The sequence below is a fragment of the Anastrepha obliqua genome, chromosome 4 (assembly GCF_027943255.1).
Source record: "Anastrepha obliqua isolate idAnaObli1 chromosome 4, idAnaObli1_1.0, whole genome shotgun sequence".
NCBI classification, from domain to species: Eukaryota; Metazoa; Arthropoda; class Insecta; order Diptera; family Tephritidae; genus Anastrepha; species Anastrepha obliqua.
In genome coordinates this window covers 126,346,850-126,364,057 of record NC_072895.1, presented here as the reverse complement: position 1 = coordinate 126,364,057, position 17,208 = coordinate 126,346,850, and the positions used below count along the sequence as shown (strand labels likewise).

The following is a 17,208-nucleotide window of genomic DNA, read 5'->3' as shown; positions in this document are numbered from 1 at the left end:
TCACAGAATCATATTCACAAAAATTTTTCCACAATCATACACCCATAAATACAGGTATATAAAAATCGTATATCTTCTGTATTTCCGAAAGATGAATATGCATATGAACAAACTAATGTAGTATTTTATGCATTCAAACTAAGCAAACTAAACATGATGTCATAGAAAGCATAATAGAGTTTCAGTATTATAAAGTATTATATACATACATATGTACTTTTGTAAGCTTTTTAAGTCAGATATATTAATTCATATTATATTGAATCCGGAATTGCGGAAACAGTAAGTAAAAACAAACAAAAAATATATAATAGTAAACTCATCAAAATCGCAAGCCCCATAAAAATGTGTGACTCAGTGCTATAAAACTAATTGAAAGATTTCTTTAACGAAAAGTGTATTTTTAGCCAGTATAAAACCGACATTGAGCTATTTAACTGTACTCATCCTTTTTAAAGTAATTCGAGCTTTTTGCAATCGACCGTCTGTGTTCAAATTTAATTCCCCTTGGGTAGATGTAAATACGGAAATCATATTTTACTAAATTTTATTTTATGGGCTTTAGTTTATTTTTTGTTTAAATTTAATCTTATATTTTAAAAATAGGAATTTACTAGTCAATACGATTTCTAGCAAAATCTTTTGCACTCGTGCAAATATTTTTTCAAAGCAAAATACAGTGTGAAAAGAAATAAGATAAAAGTCCTAAAATGTAGCTACATACTCATACAAGAATAAATCATAATAAGTAGTCAATAATTCCAACCGCATTCTTTAGTTCCCTTTCGTGGACCACCACGTTATAATCCAAAACGTCGTTCAGCCGTGGGTTGGCCAAGTGGCAGTTGTGCAAGTAGTTGCGCGGGCAGCCTAATAGGCACCTTGTCACGCAACGGCACATGTGGCCATCACGGGCCACCATCACCATGTCCATCCGAGCATATCCCATACAGCTCGGCTAGTTCAAGCCTTTCGGAAGGATCGTCAGGACATCGTTCACACGAGGATGACATCAGCATTGTAACAGGTATTACACACGATTCTTCGACATTTCATAAATTACAAATCAGCATCTTAATCCTGTTAAATATATTTATATTTGTGATATGTACTTAACTCACTCATCTTATACTTTTTTACTAACTAATAACTATTTTCATACACATAACATAATCCCTGTGGCCGCCATAGCCGAAAGTGATAGAACGTTTTTTCTAATAGCGGTCGTTTTCGGCAGGCAATAAAATTTTTTCAAAAACCTTCAGGGTCCTCCATTTGTGATACGAAATAAAGAGGTGCTCTACATATTCGAGGTAAACCGAAGCCTGTGTGCGACACAGTCTTAATATTGATACAATTTGTGGATTAGGCAGTATTTAAGGCTGTCGAGAATAGCTCTGTGAACCAAGCAGTAAATCCATCGCGAGGGCACCATTTCACAAGCAAGGGATTTGCCAAATTGCTAAATTGTGCCACAATGGCCGACTTTTGTTTCTTTGTTTTTACAACTAAGACTACGAAAGTACAGATGTGTATATAAATCCAACATTGCCAATAAAATTTTTCACACTATCAAAATATCATTATTATAAATGAACCAATGATTCCATTCGTTTAAACAATAATTTTCACATAACATATAAGTACGAGTATCGTACATTTTTTATTAGTTCTATTATTTAAGTTGTTCCAAACTATTCTTATTTAGATTATTTGAAATGTTTTCCGAAAATTTTCTTGAATGCTATTGATTTTTATAAATAAATTATTTGAATTAATTTATAATCAATGTATGTGTACGTCTGTATATGTAACAGGTTTTGTATTCTGAATAGTTCAAACATTATTACTATTCAAAAACACATATAGTATAACTAATATCGACTCTAAAATAATTCTCAAAAAACTTTGAAATATGTACAAAATTTTTCCTCATACATACACATCTCCATAAGATTTCATTATTCACTAGGCTTCCTGTATGGTTTAAAATTATGCGATTGCATCTCTTAAATTGTCTATAAATTTGCACTTATATAAAAATAACCACGATGGTGATATTTAAATGCACTATTAAAAACCAGGTTTTTATAGCTACATACAAAAAGTATGTTTATAAACGCCAGATATTTCCGAAACATTTATCATTCGACACATGGTAATTTTTACATATGTGCATACTTACATAGTATGATACATTGGCACTTGTGTAGATAAAGCAGTTACATGATTGAAAGCTTATTTTATTTATTAACCATGTTTTTCACATAACAGACAAATCCCTTGGTGACACCAGCGACATAATTAGTGACTCATCCGGTGTCGGCACTAATTCGGATTCTGCTGCGTGCTCGATCGGCCATCCCAGCACCACGGTAGTATGCATGGAACCGTATTCTGATAGTACCGTGGGCCACATTACACTGCAGCCAGGCGATGTGATTGAAGTGGTGGGATCCACGGATTGTGGTCTTCTAGAAGGATATATACGAGGATCGAATCAATCTGGCTTCTTTCCAGCCGACTGTGTACAGGAGGTGAGCTTACGGCAGAAAAACATTACAAATGTATCCATGGCTGTTATGCCTGTTATCAGCGGCAGTAACAATACCAGCTGTCAGTCACCTTATTCACAGCACGCGTCAATAGGTGGCTCTATAAATAGCGCATTGAATCAAGAGGTATCACCTCATCTTAGTATCACTGGTAACAATACAACTGCGAGTACTTCAAATAACGGAGTTGGCACACTGCCACGCTCCAGCATCGCGCCTGCTCATGCCCATCATTCACCTTCAATGTCGCTAAATAGCAATGGCTCTGGCTCCGCGATGAACGGTAGGAACGCTGATACAGCAAGTATTAAAAGTGCAGGTATGGTAATGGGTAATATTAGTGGTGTCGGAGGCGGAGGTGGTGGAACCCACAATAACTCACAATCATTTAGTCAATACAACAGCGCCACGGCCCCACGCATGAAGAAAACGTAAGTACAAATATGTAAACTGATTGAGGGCTTAGATATAATTCAACATATTTTTTGATAATTCACCTTTCTATTTCCAGAGGTTTTAATGAACCACGCACGGTTGTACTGCATCGCGCTAAGCGGGGTTTTGGTTTCATACTGCGTGGTGCAAAAGCTTCATCACCGCTCATGCAATTAAAGCCAACAGACCGCTTTCCGGCATTACAATACTTAGACGACGTAGATCCTGGTGGTGTTGCTGATATGGCAGGTTTACGTCCAGGGGACTTTCTTCTTTCCATCGGGAGCGAAGATGTTCGAGCAGCTTCACATGAAAAGGTTGTCGAAATGATACGTTCTGCAGGGGCACTTGTATCAATGACTGTTATTTCGCCTCATTACCCTAATCAAATGCAAGTTTCAGCCCAATTTTTGCCCAGCAATCATCAGTTGTCCAGCGGACCAAGTACGCCACAGGCATCACATCGCCAATGCGCAACTTTACCACGTAAGATGTCTGTGGGACCTGGGAACGCTGTAGCTGGTAGTGTGGGTGGTGGTAGCGGCCGAATGCCTGCACCAATGCCACCACGCCGAGATCCAAAAACAACGTTAAGTGTTGGACGAGCGCGGGCAAAGTCCATGGTTGCTGGTCTGGAGAATGGTGGAGAAAAAGATGATGACGATGTTCCGCATACTAAATCTTCATCCGTGGAGTCTATAGTAACACCCACACCTACTCATCCCGGAACTCCGGTACAATTACGCACAGCTAGCATCAAAGCTAGGCCAACATCTAGCCGCATAACCGCCGCCGAACTGGAGGAGCTCTTTCAACGCCAACAAGGCGAAACAATTGATGGTTCGAATCGGTACTCAACTATGATGACCACCTCTCGCTTCCAGTCTGGAACAGATAGTGGTGCAGCCACGCCGCCTGCCGGAACTAATTCCCCTATGAAGGCCCCGCTAGTCTACGGAAGTGTTGCAGAAATGAAGCGCAAAACAAAAATTAAAAACGGTACATTACGCGGCAAGCCGTGTTCCATACCAATCGTGGACGGCACAGGGGCTCGTGACCTGAAGCGTTTTCACTCAACTCCAGACTTGAACGCACATTTCAGTGGCTCGACGTCACCGATTTGGGCTGAAGCAAGCAAAGGGCACCACTCGCAAGATGATGTCGCTACTCTGCATGCTTCCATGCAACGTCTAAATATGCCGCCACCGACACACCCCCCACCACCGCCTCCCATCGGTCAAGTAGTTAAAGTGGAAACTCGCAGTACATCGGAGTATGAATCAACGCTATCGCTACAGCAAAAACTAAAAAAGCGAGCTGAAAATGATGCCGTCACCGCAGCTGCAATCGATGGAGTTCAATCGAGTTTCAACCCCTCTGCTAATGCCAAAATTTATGCATCTCCACAAGAGCTGCGCAATGTGATGGCATGGAAACTACGACAAGCACAAGAGGTTAGTTAAGATACAAAGTAAGTAATTTCAAAAGCTTAATTATTAATATTATGCCTTTTATAGAACCGCCAAAGCCAAAATAGCCAACAAAATCAGCAACAACAGCAACTGCCGGAGAAACTCGACTCAAATACGCCACCAACAACTCATTCTACGCAAGCTCAAAAGCAGATGTCCAATAGTCAATATGCTCAACCAAGCATTAGCCAAGCAAAGCAGCAGCAGCAGCAACAACAACAACCACAACAAACGCCAGATGATGCCGGCCAACAAAACGGAAACGATGAGAAAATAAATTCAAACAATAATAATATAGCAACGGGACCCGCACCTCCGATACCAGAGCCAGATTACAGCTTCAGTGAGTCTGATGGTGAGGATGAGAACTCCATTTTGGTCGCTCGGAACACTAAATTAAACGAAAAGATTGGACTCATCGAGGTACCCGAGACGAGCGGAAATAGTCAAGCAAGGTGAGCATTTTCAGTATTGATGTTAAGGCACATTTCAAGGCACCTTTGTACAAAAAATGCAACTGTATTTTGAAAACTCTAAATATATGGTTTTTAAGAACTCCTAATTATGGAAAAGTCCCGCCAATATTTGCATAGGTCAGAAAATCTCGAAAGGATTACGTCCAACTAATTATCCAAAAACGCTTATACCTATACGATTACACCATAATTTTACAAGAAGTTCTTCTCTTCTAATACCTGATATATATTTAAATACCTAAATAATTGTAGCATGAAAATTTATTGACAAATTGAGGCCCTTTATTTGTTTCTTATTTAATTTTAATATTTTTCTTTTGTGAAAATATGTATATGCAGTTCCAAGATTGTGAAATTAAAAACTTTGGACAAATTAAAAAAACAAAATGTCACAAATTTCATCAAAACTTATACATTTTTAATCATGTTATATCTCCATGTTATATAGAGAAAGCAAAACAAATTTTAAAAATCAATTTAATTTTTGAGCAAGTCCAAATTAGCATTTTTTATACCAAAATTCAATGGGCTATAAAACTGCATACTTTGCACAAAGTTTAAAACTTGGAAATAAATAAATACATTGTCAAAACTTGCCAATAAGTGCTAAAGTTGTTTAAATTGTATGGCCACCTGCCGTAGCTAAATGGTTTATGCGTGACTACCATTCGGTTGGGTCCGGATTCTAAACCCACCGTGGGCATAAAACATCAAATGGTAGTAGAAAAGTTTTTTTTTATAGCTGTCGGCCCCTGACAGGCAAAGGCAATTTCCAAAGTGTAATTCCGCCATGAAAGAGCTCCTCATAAAAGACCATCTGCCATCCGGAGGCGGTATATAACTGAGAGACCCTGTTACACACTAAAAATTGAAGGAGTAGCTCTAACAAACACCCAACAAAGGATGTGTATGAAACTAGTTAAAAAACGAGTCTTACAGGACTAATAAAAATCTATAAGCCTTTGCACTAGGATGCATAAGCACATACACAGATTTGAGTAAACCCAGAAAACCAGCCTAAAAAGTGGTTTATGTCACATATGTAGAAGTAAAAACTTCCACATTTATAATAGGTGTTAAATAAAAATAAAAATATTTATTTTATTTATGTGGCTTTAGTTTAAAATGATGTGATCTTATCTTATTTTAGTGGGAGCAGCTCAGGTTCTGCATCTATCACTCACTCACTATCCGTTGATGAAATCCAACGTGTACGCAACAATTTAAAACAGTCAAAGTCTTCACCTAATGGTTTCCTTAAAAGCGAAAGTCGTCAAAGTCCTGCGGCCGACACCGGACCCACGAGACAAAGCAAATCTGTTGATAGCGCCTCTGAAGATCAGAAAAAAAATAAAAGTAGTAACGCTTATCCAGCTAATGAGGAGGAGTGCGACAACAGCTCCTCAGGTGTAAGTAGTGATCAAGAAGCTGCCGGTGTTTCAGCCGCTGGCGCGGGAATCACTTCAAAATCTACAGATACAATTAAGAAAAAGCCAAGTATTGCAATCGTTAGCGAATATAAACCAACTTCTAATCAAGAAACTCTGGCAACCAAAATGGAGCAAAAAACTACAACGCAGTCGAATTTAGTTGAGGAGGACAATACTTATTATGCCGCCCCTTCAGGTTCTGTTTCTCATCCCAGCAAAACGAATAATACAGCATCCAATTTTGTATCAGCACCATACAATATGACGGAAGTGAATCCGCAACCAGCTACACCATATATATCAACAGCACCAAGTGAAGCTCAGCAGGATGCTTCGGCAGCAGTATTTGCTGCCGCGACGAAAACTCCAACATCCACAGTCGGCAGTACAGCCGCTGCGTTTGAGGCCAAAGCAACGGCTACTACAGTGACCGTAAAGCAAATGGTGCAGCAGCAGCACGCACCTGTAATACAACAGCAGCAGCAACAAATGTCTGCAACAAAAGTTAAAACCTTAATTACCCAAAGTCAACAAATGAGTAGCAGCAAAGCTCATCCAAGCGCAACTGGTCGCATGCCACATGCGCCCCTGCACCATACAACGGCACAACAACAGCCTCATTCGAATCACCCCAAGCAGCTGCAAGGATCGACAATTCTTCCCATAAATATACCACAACAGCATTTGCATCCAAATCAGAAACTGCTCGCCACTCAGCAACAAATCTTTTTACAACAGCAACAACTACATCAACAACAATTGGTGCATCAGCAACATTTGCAGCAAATACTGAAGGCGAAAACAGCTGCCGCTGGTGTTACAAGTGCAAACACAGCGGCCATAGTCACCAAACAGCAACAGCAACTGCACAAAAATTCGCAGCACGAAATGACGTCTGCAGTCTATGAATCGGAGCATGAACAGCGTTCTGATGATGATGGTGATTTAAGTCCATCGCCACCAGCCAAAGGTTTCCAGCGCCACAATTCTTTGACTCGAAAACAGGCAGCAGCCATTGCTATGCAGCGCGCCACCCGCAGCGTAGCCGTGTCGCTAATGCAACTGCCACCCCCCATCGAAGCGGACAGCGACAATGAACTTTGCGTGACCAGCAGCGGTAGCGTCAGCAACAACAGTGCGGTCTCGAGCACCGCTACGCCAAGCAGCAGTGTCCACGCGAGTGTTGCGGTACCCATAGGCACAGAAAATATTGTACTAGCACCGCCTCCACAATTCTGCGACTGCAACGACATCAAACAGCACCACCATCAACAACAGCAACAATTACATTTACAGCAGCAACAATATCAGCTGCAGATGCGCACGCACATTCAAATGCACGGAGCTGGAGGTGGCAGCAGCGGAAGTGGAAGCGGCGCCACCGGAGTGAATGCGGTTTCGGCCAATGTTGGTGCGCTGGGTCGCGTACGCATCGTAGGCGCAGCTTCTAAACCCACACACCACCGATTACACTGAAGGAATTTATTTAAATATAAATATACATATAATATATTATATATAAACACATACATATACATACACATGCCTAGGGCATGTGGAGGAAAGGTAGAGTACTTCCCAGTGCTAAAACTCTCTATATATGTATGGAGTTTTATAAATACTGTATGCCTAGACACTGTTATTGTTTTATTGCAATTTATCTCGAAATAGTCAGGCAACTTTTTAAATTCGGAACTATTTCGGAACTATTTGCTTTAAATGATTACTGTTCGCAATTTCAGTATTCACAGATAAGAACTATAAGTATTATTTCATTAAGACATTACTGAAAATATGTTGGAAAAAATAATTGAACTTAGCAATTTTAACAAAAAATTTATATGTATACATAATTAATTACGAAATAACAAAATGCACAAGTACAATAGGTGAAAATTATCTTGATCAAGTAAAATGAAGTTTTCATAAATACTTATGTAAAATTTACATACGAGTTTTGCGAATAAAGATAGTAAATTCTAATGCCACAATTAATAATATAAGACTATGTGTTAAATGAATCTTATAAATAAAATAAAGTTATTAAATATTGAAATGCATATGGAAAGCTAAGAACCAAGCCATAATTATACGCACACACAAACATCCATGCACTGAACAGATGATGCACAAACAATGATTCATGTTATACAAGAAATCGCTGTGAAAATTTCCACATATTCTTAAGGCTGACATTTACACTTAAATGAAATATTAAACTTCAGTTTAAATAACAAAACTAATATATTTCTTTTCACTCAATATTTAGCAACCTTAGTTAAATGCATAGCTCAGCGCATGCTGTACAAACCAGCTCTACTCACACCCACTATTTAACTTAGTCACTACCAGGAAAACGAAAAGGGAAAAAACTTAATACATAATAGACTTGAATTGCATAAATCATCTAAACGCACCGAACTCTTAACTTCCAACGAAACAAATATAGAAGGAAGCCGATATAAAAATAAAATTCGAGCAGAAACGTATTCCAACTAAATGTATAGGTCGCGAATTTATGCAAAAAATTGGAAACGTAAAATAATCATGTCGTTTTCAAATGCACCACTGCACTGTAGAGATGTTATGTTAGTACATACATACACAAATACGTACATAGTTTTCTGAGAGAAGTGGAAGGCTCTTAAATTCAATATATAATATATATAAGTACTTATATAACTAAGTCATCTAAAATATCCAAAACTAAAACCAAATAATTTTTTGTAAGAGATTCTAAATTTGTTATTCCTGTGTCCTATCTTTTATACCCAAAAACTTAAATGCAACACCCTGAATAGGTAGATCGGTGGAGATAACTCGTTAATTTTCATACAAGAATATACTATAAGTAAAAAAAATGTTTGTAAAAAGTACAATTATTTACAGTTGGTTAACTACTTCTTCCACATCCGAAGAAATGAAAACAATATAAACTGCTATAAATATTATCAACTCCCGAAACTATGTCTCTCTGTGCATGTTTACAACCTCTTTGTCTTATATACAACCATGGTGAACAATTGAATTATATGGTGGCGTTCGCTCGTCAGCAAGAAATTGCAAACTTCCGGTTACATTTCTGCTATGAAAAAGAAGTAAGATAAATGCCATACTCCGTTCCTTTATGATACACAGTTTCAGTGCTTGCCATTTGTAAGACAACCTCAAGATGCACACAAGAATATTATCATTATCATCATTATTATTTTTAGAGAACATTAGCCGAACATCGATTTTTAAGGCCGAACCGACCCGAACTTTAGCTGAAACTGAACCAAACATTGAACACCAATGGCCTGATAAACAAACATACAATGACTTAAAAAAATCATTATTTTTAATAATAAAAAACCAAAATAGCAAAGCGAAGTGCGAAAGTGTGCGCCCTTTCTCCGAAGCCGAGCCGAAACTTAACTGAACTTTTGTGACCGATCATGGTCGAATTTCGGTCATTCTCTAAGTACACTAAACGACAAAATTTTAATTTGTCACATACCCTTTTTTGGTATTCTTTACTTTTTTTAGGTTGTCTAAGATGGAATTTGGCAAACATATTTTTTTTTTTGTGACAGGCATTTTATATTTTATAAGAAAAATCTTAGCTTCAACTACGTCTTGAAAATATGTTTTTTATTTTTAATATGATTTTTCGCAGATAAGCGTCCAACAAATATCGTTTTTGCATGGTGGAAATATCCTAATGGTACAATTCTCCATGTCTCCTAGCTTCTTGGGGAACAAAATCGAGGTGGAAGTATAAAAAGTAAATTTTAAGTGACATATTGCAACCCAATGCTTGATCTACTGATCATATACTTGCAGTTGCTTGCTTTGTGGTTCCCCAAAAAATGTTGCGTGACATTTTTTAAACGTTCCCAAGAAGATTTCTCTAACGAACTCAATTATGTTTTCTTTGAACAATTCCCTGATCTGAAGAACTTCGAAAACTCCTTCCTTTAGTTAGCCGTCACTTATTTTAGGAACATTTTCTCTCAAGTACATAAAACCTGAACCGTTGCGATCCACAGTTAACCATATATATATATATATATATATATATATATATATATATATATATATAATTGGCGCGTACACCCTTTTTGGGTGTTTGGCCGAGCTCCTCCTCCTATTTGTGGTGTGCATCTTGATGTTGTTCCACAAATGGAGGGACCTACAGTTTTAAGCCGACTCCGAACGGCAGATTTTTATAAGGAGCTTTTTCATGGCAGAAATACACTCGGAGGTTTGCCATTGCCTGCCGAGAGGCGACCGCTATTAGAAAAATGTTTTTCTTAGTTTTGGTGTTTCACCGAGACTCGAACCAACGTGCTCTCAGTGAATTCCGAATGGTAATCACGCACCAACCCATTCGGCTACGGCGGCTGCCACAGTTAACCATACATAGCAAAAACTGTTAAGATGATTAATACACTTCCTTTGCATGTTGAGAAACTAACAACGATTAGGTGTTGCCTACTAAACTCACAATTTGGCACTGTTTTAACGGCAGAAATATTAGCGGAAAATACAATAAAATCATAATTAACTGTTACAACAAACCTTCGGTGGCCGGAAAAATTCTGTGAGGATATGTAGTATATATCTATAGGTCATAATTAGCATACAGAATCTGTGTGGCAAAAACCTTGTCTACCAATGTTATTACTAGTTATTATTAGTGTTGCCAGTGGTCGAAAATTTGTCCAATAAAGAGTTAGTTATTTTCACTCGATTTCAATGACACATTTACACATATATTGCACCAAAATAGTTTTTTCTGACATGTTTCGTTAAATTATTAAAGCACTTATCCGTTCAGTTAAGCTTGTTATTATAGCGAACTATTATTGTATTTTTCATTCAACTCAAATCTGGATGTCACTGAAGCCAAGCTCAAGAGTAAATCTCACTGGGCGCATACGGATTGTATGAAGTTATGGTTATATTACTTTGTTAGAAGGGTATACTGCTCCCTTTCCCAATATTCACCTCGATATAATAATATGGCGTATTATTTAACTCCTACTCCGGTAACTTATTATAGCATATGCGATTTCAGAGATAAACAGTAAGAAAAAATTCTTATTTGTATGGGAGATATTACGTATGCCTCCTTTTCCAATTTGAATTTTTCGCATTAGTATGCAAGTCTGACTTCTTATGAGAGATGTCATGCCAACTTATGCAATACTCTGCCCCGAAGTATCGAACTTAATATAACATAAATGCATTGGAGAAGATAATTAGCCACAAACCGGTATATGTTTCTTTGAATTAACATAAACGGATAACACAAAAATGGGAGTCTAAACTTTTGGGTGTACCATATTTACGAGTATAAATTAAATATTTAAATATACATCTGCATGTGCATGTATGTATGTAACTAAATCAATATCCTATCAAGATGTACTACAAAATTTGCCACTATTCTACTTCCACTATAAGTGAAGTGGAACTATGTTTAATAATATTTCGAAACTAATGTACATATAGGAGAGATTTCTAGATAGGGTCGTGACAACGCTCACTACATGTGCATATATGGATAAAATAAAGATCGATTTTCCTAACACTGGAAGTCATATTCGTAAATATACTCATGTCAGTACATTGAAGAGTTTCAAAAAATTATTACACTAACCACACATACCATTTCAATTGGACGCATCTGCTTTGTACAATATGATTATCTTATATTTATTATATTTTAAAAGGAAACTGCATTCCATTCGTTCGATTGCTTTTACACAAATTAAATCCAAATTTTAAGTATTTATAAATAAATCTACCTGAAGTATATATATGTACATGTATTTGTTGGATGAATTATAAACGCTACGTTTCAAGTAGCTATATACATATGTACATACATATGTATGTGTGTACAAATATAAAATATGTTTTAGTGCTCGCTCCAATCACGAGACTACCTTGACTGACAAGACCCAACAAAAGCATTGAAAGCCTGTTAATATACATAAATGTGACTGATAATCATTGTTACGTTCGGATCTTATGTTAGGATCTTCACTTTGACTCATAAATTTATAATATGTAATGCAATTGCATTGTAGTAAAGTGTGAATAACTATTTCTTACTTATTTCGTTTGATGTATGAATAGCAAACGATGAAGCACGTGTATGTGTATGTGTATATGTATGTATACGAGAGAAGGCGCTGGAAGCAACATACCAAATTACATATACATATATTGTACTTATAAATAATTATTTATCTACAAAACGTACATATGAATTATTGGAAACAGAAATGTGAAATTTGGAAATGAATATTAGTTGGAGATACGTGGAAAATAGTATGTAATAATAAAAAACTAACAGTTTTGCTAGCCACTATACTCGTACAAACAAATGTACGTACATATTTGTATTCAATATCTAATTCAAGTAATAGCAATTGTTCTACAAGAAGATGGATGTATGTAGATGAGGTACAATATGTGATTAACCCCGGTTAAAGGCACAATTTAACTATTACAACGCAAATCGCTAGATCAACTGGCACATTGTGAACATGCATATTACAACTTATTTAAATATAGGCGAATGTAACAATAAGTGCATAGTGCCAAAATCGAAATTTTTCGGTGAGGCTAAACTAATTATTCATAAAAAATGAACACTTTTTCTGCATTTGAAAATACATTTAAATATTAAGCGCTTGCATGCGCACATATCCATACAAAGAGACACATTTGTTTTGATGAATGGATACACCAAATCCCATTAAAGCATACATACATACATAATAATAATGTGTGAACTGGTCGTACTAATAACTACAGTAACAGTAGTAAGAGCACAAAATAACAATTTTGGAATAAAACTTACAATAATCAATTACAACAACCAATGTAATTTATTTTACGTACATACATACATCATGCTCACCTTTGCAAATATGGAGCTCCATGCTGTACTCTTTGCTGAGCGTCTTGGTATCTTCGCTAAGCCTCCTCCACCTATCTCGTTCGTAATAATCAATAAGGGGTATGGTGAGTATTTCTTCTTAGTGTTGCATCCGAGTCGCAAATGGTTTTTACAAGAATCAGTAACCTACAAATACGCAAGTCATAAATATTATTATTAGACTACTGCGCACTACGGGCAAAGAGATCTATTGGGCAAAGCCTCCTGAGGTTTCCTATATTTTAAGGCCGTTATTGTTCCACAATTTATTTGAATTCGCTGCAATACCACCAAGGTGGTGTAGACTTTCTCTGCCTAGTGCAGGACATTCACAAAGAATATGTTCTTAATTTTCAGTGTACATTTCACAGAATCGACAGATGCAAATTTTATTTAAGTCATATATCAGGCTACAATGGACTGTAAAGTAAAGAGTTAAAAGTCTTAAGTCCCTCTGCTGAGCAAAAGCTTTTCAGAAAATCCTGAAATTCGCTTGTCGCTGACCGATAAAATTTCGCCAGTGTTCAACGAGTTTCTTCTCCTCCAACTTTCTAAGAAATTCTTTGATGTAGCCTTTTGTAAATCCACAGAAAGGGTCAGGACCAATTATTAGAGGCATATTTGCCTCATATCCCTCATGTCCAGGATATTTAAATACATATACATATGTATATATACGAGTATTATATTAAACATATATACAGTTAGTAACAGAAGTAAGTATACACCGGATACGTTTTCAATTTTCCCCCAATCGATTCCTTCAAACAACCTAAGTTATAGCAAAATTGTGTTTTATTTACATGAATGAAATACAAAAATCATATTTAATCCAAATAATGACAAAATTTTAAAAAGCAACAAAATTATAGCTTTATAAAAAAGTAAATGTTATGCTATCGTTTGCTGTATACTAACTTTTGTGACATAAATTTTGCTGGTATCAAAGACAAAGCAAAGCGTGGATAACGGCACCTAAAATTTATAAGATATGAAAGCTTATCCCAGTACACAATTACCATGTGTGAAGTATTTTGATTACATATGTATTAAGCAAAACGTTAGCGTCAAACAATTCCATAAATCAGGCTCCTGTATACTTATTTATGTTGCTAACTGTAATTGGCGCGTACACCCTTTTTGGGTATTTGGCCGAGCGCCTCCTCCTATTTGTGGTATTCGTCTTGATGTTGTTCCACAAATGGAGGGACCTACAGTTTCAAGACGACTCCAAGCGGCAGATATATTTTATGAGGAGCGTTTTCATGGCAGAAATACACTCGGAGGTTTGCCATTGCCTGTCGAGGGGCGACCGCTATTAGAAAAAACTTTTTCTTCATTTTGGTGTTTCACCGAGATTCGAACCTACGTTCTTGATTCCGAATGATAGTCACGCACCAACCAATTCGGCTACGGCGGCCGTGTGTCAAAAAGTATGGCGAATTTTGTGTTTTTTTTTCAAAATTATTTATTTATTCATTAATATCTATTTTGTCCCCTTCAAAGTAATCCCCATGAGATATCATGCACTTGTGCATAATAATCTTCGAAGCGCTTCAAAAAATCATTATATATATCTTGTTCAGCTCCTCCTTCGATGCGGTCTTTATCTGGTCAGTCGTAGCGTAGCGTCGTCCTTTCGTGGGCCTCTTCAGCTTCGGGAACAAGAAAAAGTAGCAGGGGACCAGATCTGGGGAATACGGTGGCTGTGGCGTTATCGTGATGCAAGAGCCAATTTTTGTTCTTCCACAAACCTCGGCGAATCTGGAGGACTGCTTCGCGCAAATTGCGTATAACTTGCATTTAATATTCCTTATTGACCGTTTTACCCTGTAGCAAGAACTCATGATACTCAACGCCCCTACAATCGAAGAAAACGGTAAGCAAAACTTTTACATCCGACCGAACTTGGCGCGTTTTTTTCGGTCTTGGTTCGTGCGGCAGCTTCCATTGAGATGATCATAACCATAAACCCACGATTCGTCACCAGTTATGACCCTCTGGAGCAAATTTGGGTCATCGCGGACAGAGTCCACCATCTCATTAACAATGTTCATACGATGCTGCTTTTGGTCGAAATTGAGCAGTTTTGGTACGAATTTCGCGGCGACCCGTCTCACGCCCAAATCATTAACAAAAATCGAATGGCACGAGCCAATCGATATGTCTAGGTCCTCAGCAACTTCTCTAACGGTGATTCGACGATTGGCCAATAAATACAATTTTCTTCATTTCATTAAGTTTTTGTCTGTTATTGAAGTGCTCGGGCGTCCGGCACGCTTTTCGTCGTTCACATCTTCTCGGCCTTCTGAGAACATTTTGTACCACTGATTTGGTCCAAAGTAGCTTCTCCGTATGCAACAGTCAACATTCGGAATGCATCCGCACACTTAATTTCGTTTTTCACACAAAATTTGATACAAGTTCTTTGATCAATTTTTTTGAATAGGTAAAAATCGAAGACGAGCCGGAACACAAGTCTGGCGTCAAGCTTGAACGTACATGGCTCTCCTATTCTTTAATACTTCAGAGTGCGTATTGTGAACCGTGTTGGTTATTCGCAAATCGGGCATCTAGGTTAGGTTAGGTTAGGTTTGGCAGCCGCATCGCACATAGAGACAACGATGCCACTTAGACCACAAAATGGGTCCGTTGTGAAGCCGCGGGGGCTGAGCTACATTTCCCTCTCCATATTAAACCATCCTGAGCTTTTGACAAAGCGTAAAAGGTTGTTGATACCTAAAATGTATAGATTATCTATATTCGTTAAGAAGTAGGATTTTAAAAATCGGTTCCTGCTTCTGGCTAGAGCTGGGCATGTGCAAAAAAGGTGTTGAATTGTTTCCAACTCCTCCTCATTTCTGCAGCTACGACAGAAATCATGCGTGTAAACGCCTAATCTCTTTGCATGATTTCCTATGAGACAATGTCCTGTGAGGGCCCCTACTAAGGTCCTGATTTGAAGTCTATTCAGTTTTATAATGCTCTTGGACAGACGTAAATTTAGCCTTGGCCATGTTTGCCTAGCAATTTCACAGGTGTTAACGCTAATCCATCTCTGATTTGTAGACCTGATTAATGCGTCCTTAATGAGAAGCTTACAAGTTGCGAGAGGTATCTCCATAAGATTACTTATGTCTGGCAAACAGGTACCTTCTCTTGCAAGTTGGTCTGCCCTACAGTTCCCTGGTATATCTCTGTGGCCTGGAACCCAGCACAAGATTATACGATATTGTTTGGCCATCTCATTTAGAGATTGGCGACAACGTAAGACACTCCTTGATGTTGTTTGGAATGCATCCCGGGCTCGTAGGGCAGCTTGGCTGTCTGATAGACTGCAGATATCCGTTGATGATATTCTGTTTATCTTTAGCCATTTTAAGGCTTCATGAATAGCGTTTATTTCCGCTTGAAAAACACTACAGTGATCCGGTAGTTTAAAGGATTCACTAATAGAAAGCTCTTCACAAAATAACCCTGATCCTACACCGGTATCCATTTTAGACCCGTCTGTGTAGATCTTAACGGGTGTGTTGGGTGTTGGATCTTCTTCAAACCATTCCAGTCTAGAAGGGATTTTCATTAGGAAATTCCTTTCGAAGCAGAGAATGGGTGGATGATAATCGCAGTCACTGGGTATATCCGTGTAGGAGTCCAAGATGGTCGAATGTCCCTGTGTGACAGTCTTCCATTGTGAGCTCGCTTTGAGCCTTACAGCGGAGCAGGCCGCTAAGTATTTGCAGAAGAGATCTAGGGGTGGCAGATGTAGTATGATATCCAAAGCCATGGATGGCGTGGTTTTCATGACGCCACATATTGCTAATTCCGCTGATCTCTGCACCTTATTCAATAAATTAGAATAGGTTTTTTTCTGCATAGCACACCACCAGACAACATTTCCAT

The 17,208-nt window shown here is 37.9% G+C and overlaps 2 protein-coding genes across 11 annotated transcripts in view; one reads left to right on the top strand and one right to left on the bottom strand.

The window, feature by feature from the left end:
- Positions 1 to 8,611, top strand: part of LOC129246389 (SH3 and multiple ankyrin repeat domains protein 1) — an 82,159-nt gene extending 73,548 nt beyond the window's left edge. For 6 of the 10 annotated variants that reach the window (XM_054885176.1, XM_054885174.1, XM_054885175.1 and 3 more), the window contains 5 exons: positions 779 to 1,027; positions 2,275 to 2,986; positions 3,067 to 4,444; positions 4,508 to 4,917; positions 6,089 to 8,611. In XM_054885176.1, coding sequence (XP_054741151.1) covers positions 779 to 1,027; positions 2,275 to 2,986; positions 3,067 to 4,444; positions 4,508 to 4,917; positions 6,089 to 7,844 — 4,505 coding nt within the window. In that variant the 3' untranslated portion in view covers positions 7,845 to 8,611. The remainder of the gene's footprint in view (positions 1 to 778; positions 1,028 to 2,274; positions 2,987 to 3,066; positions 4,445 to 4,507; positions 4,918 to 6,088) is intronic. The other 4 variants (XM_054885180.1, XM_054885178.1, XM_054885179.1 and 1 more) reach the window with 1 other exon arrangement.
- Positions 8,612 to 12,993: 4,382 nt separating this feature from the next.
- Positions 12,994 to 17,208, bottom strand: part of LOC129246386 (synaptojanin-1) — a 31,015-nt gene continuing 26,800 nt past the window's right edge. Inside the window, exon 6 of the mRNA XM_054885167.1 lies at positions 12,994 to 13,452. The gene's annotated coding sequence lies outside the window, so the exon portion shown is untranslated. The remainder of the gene's footprint in view (positions 13,453 to 17,208) is intronic.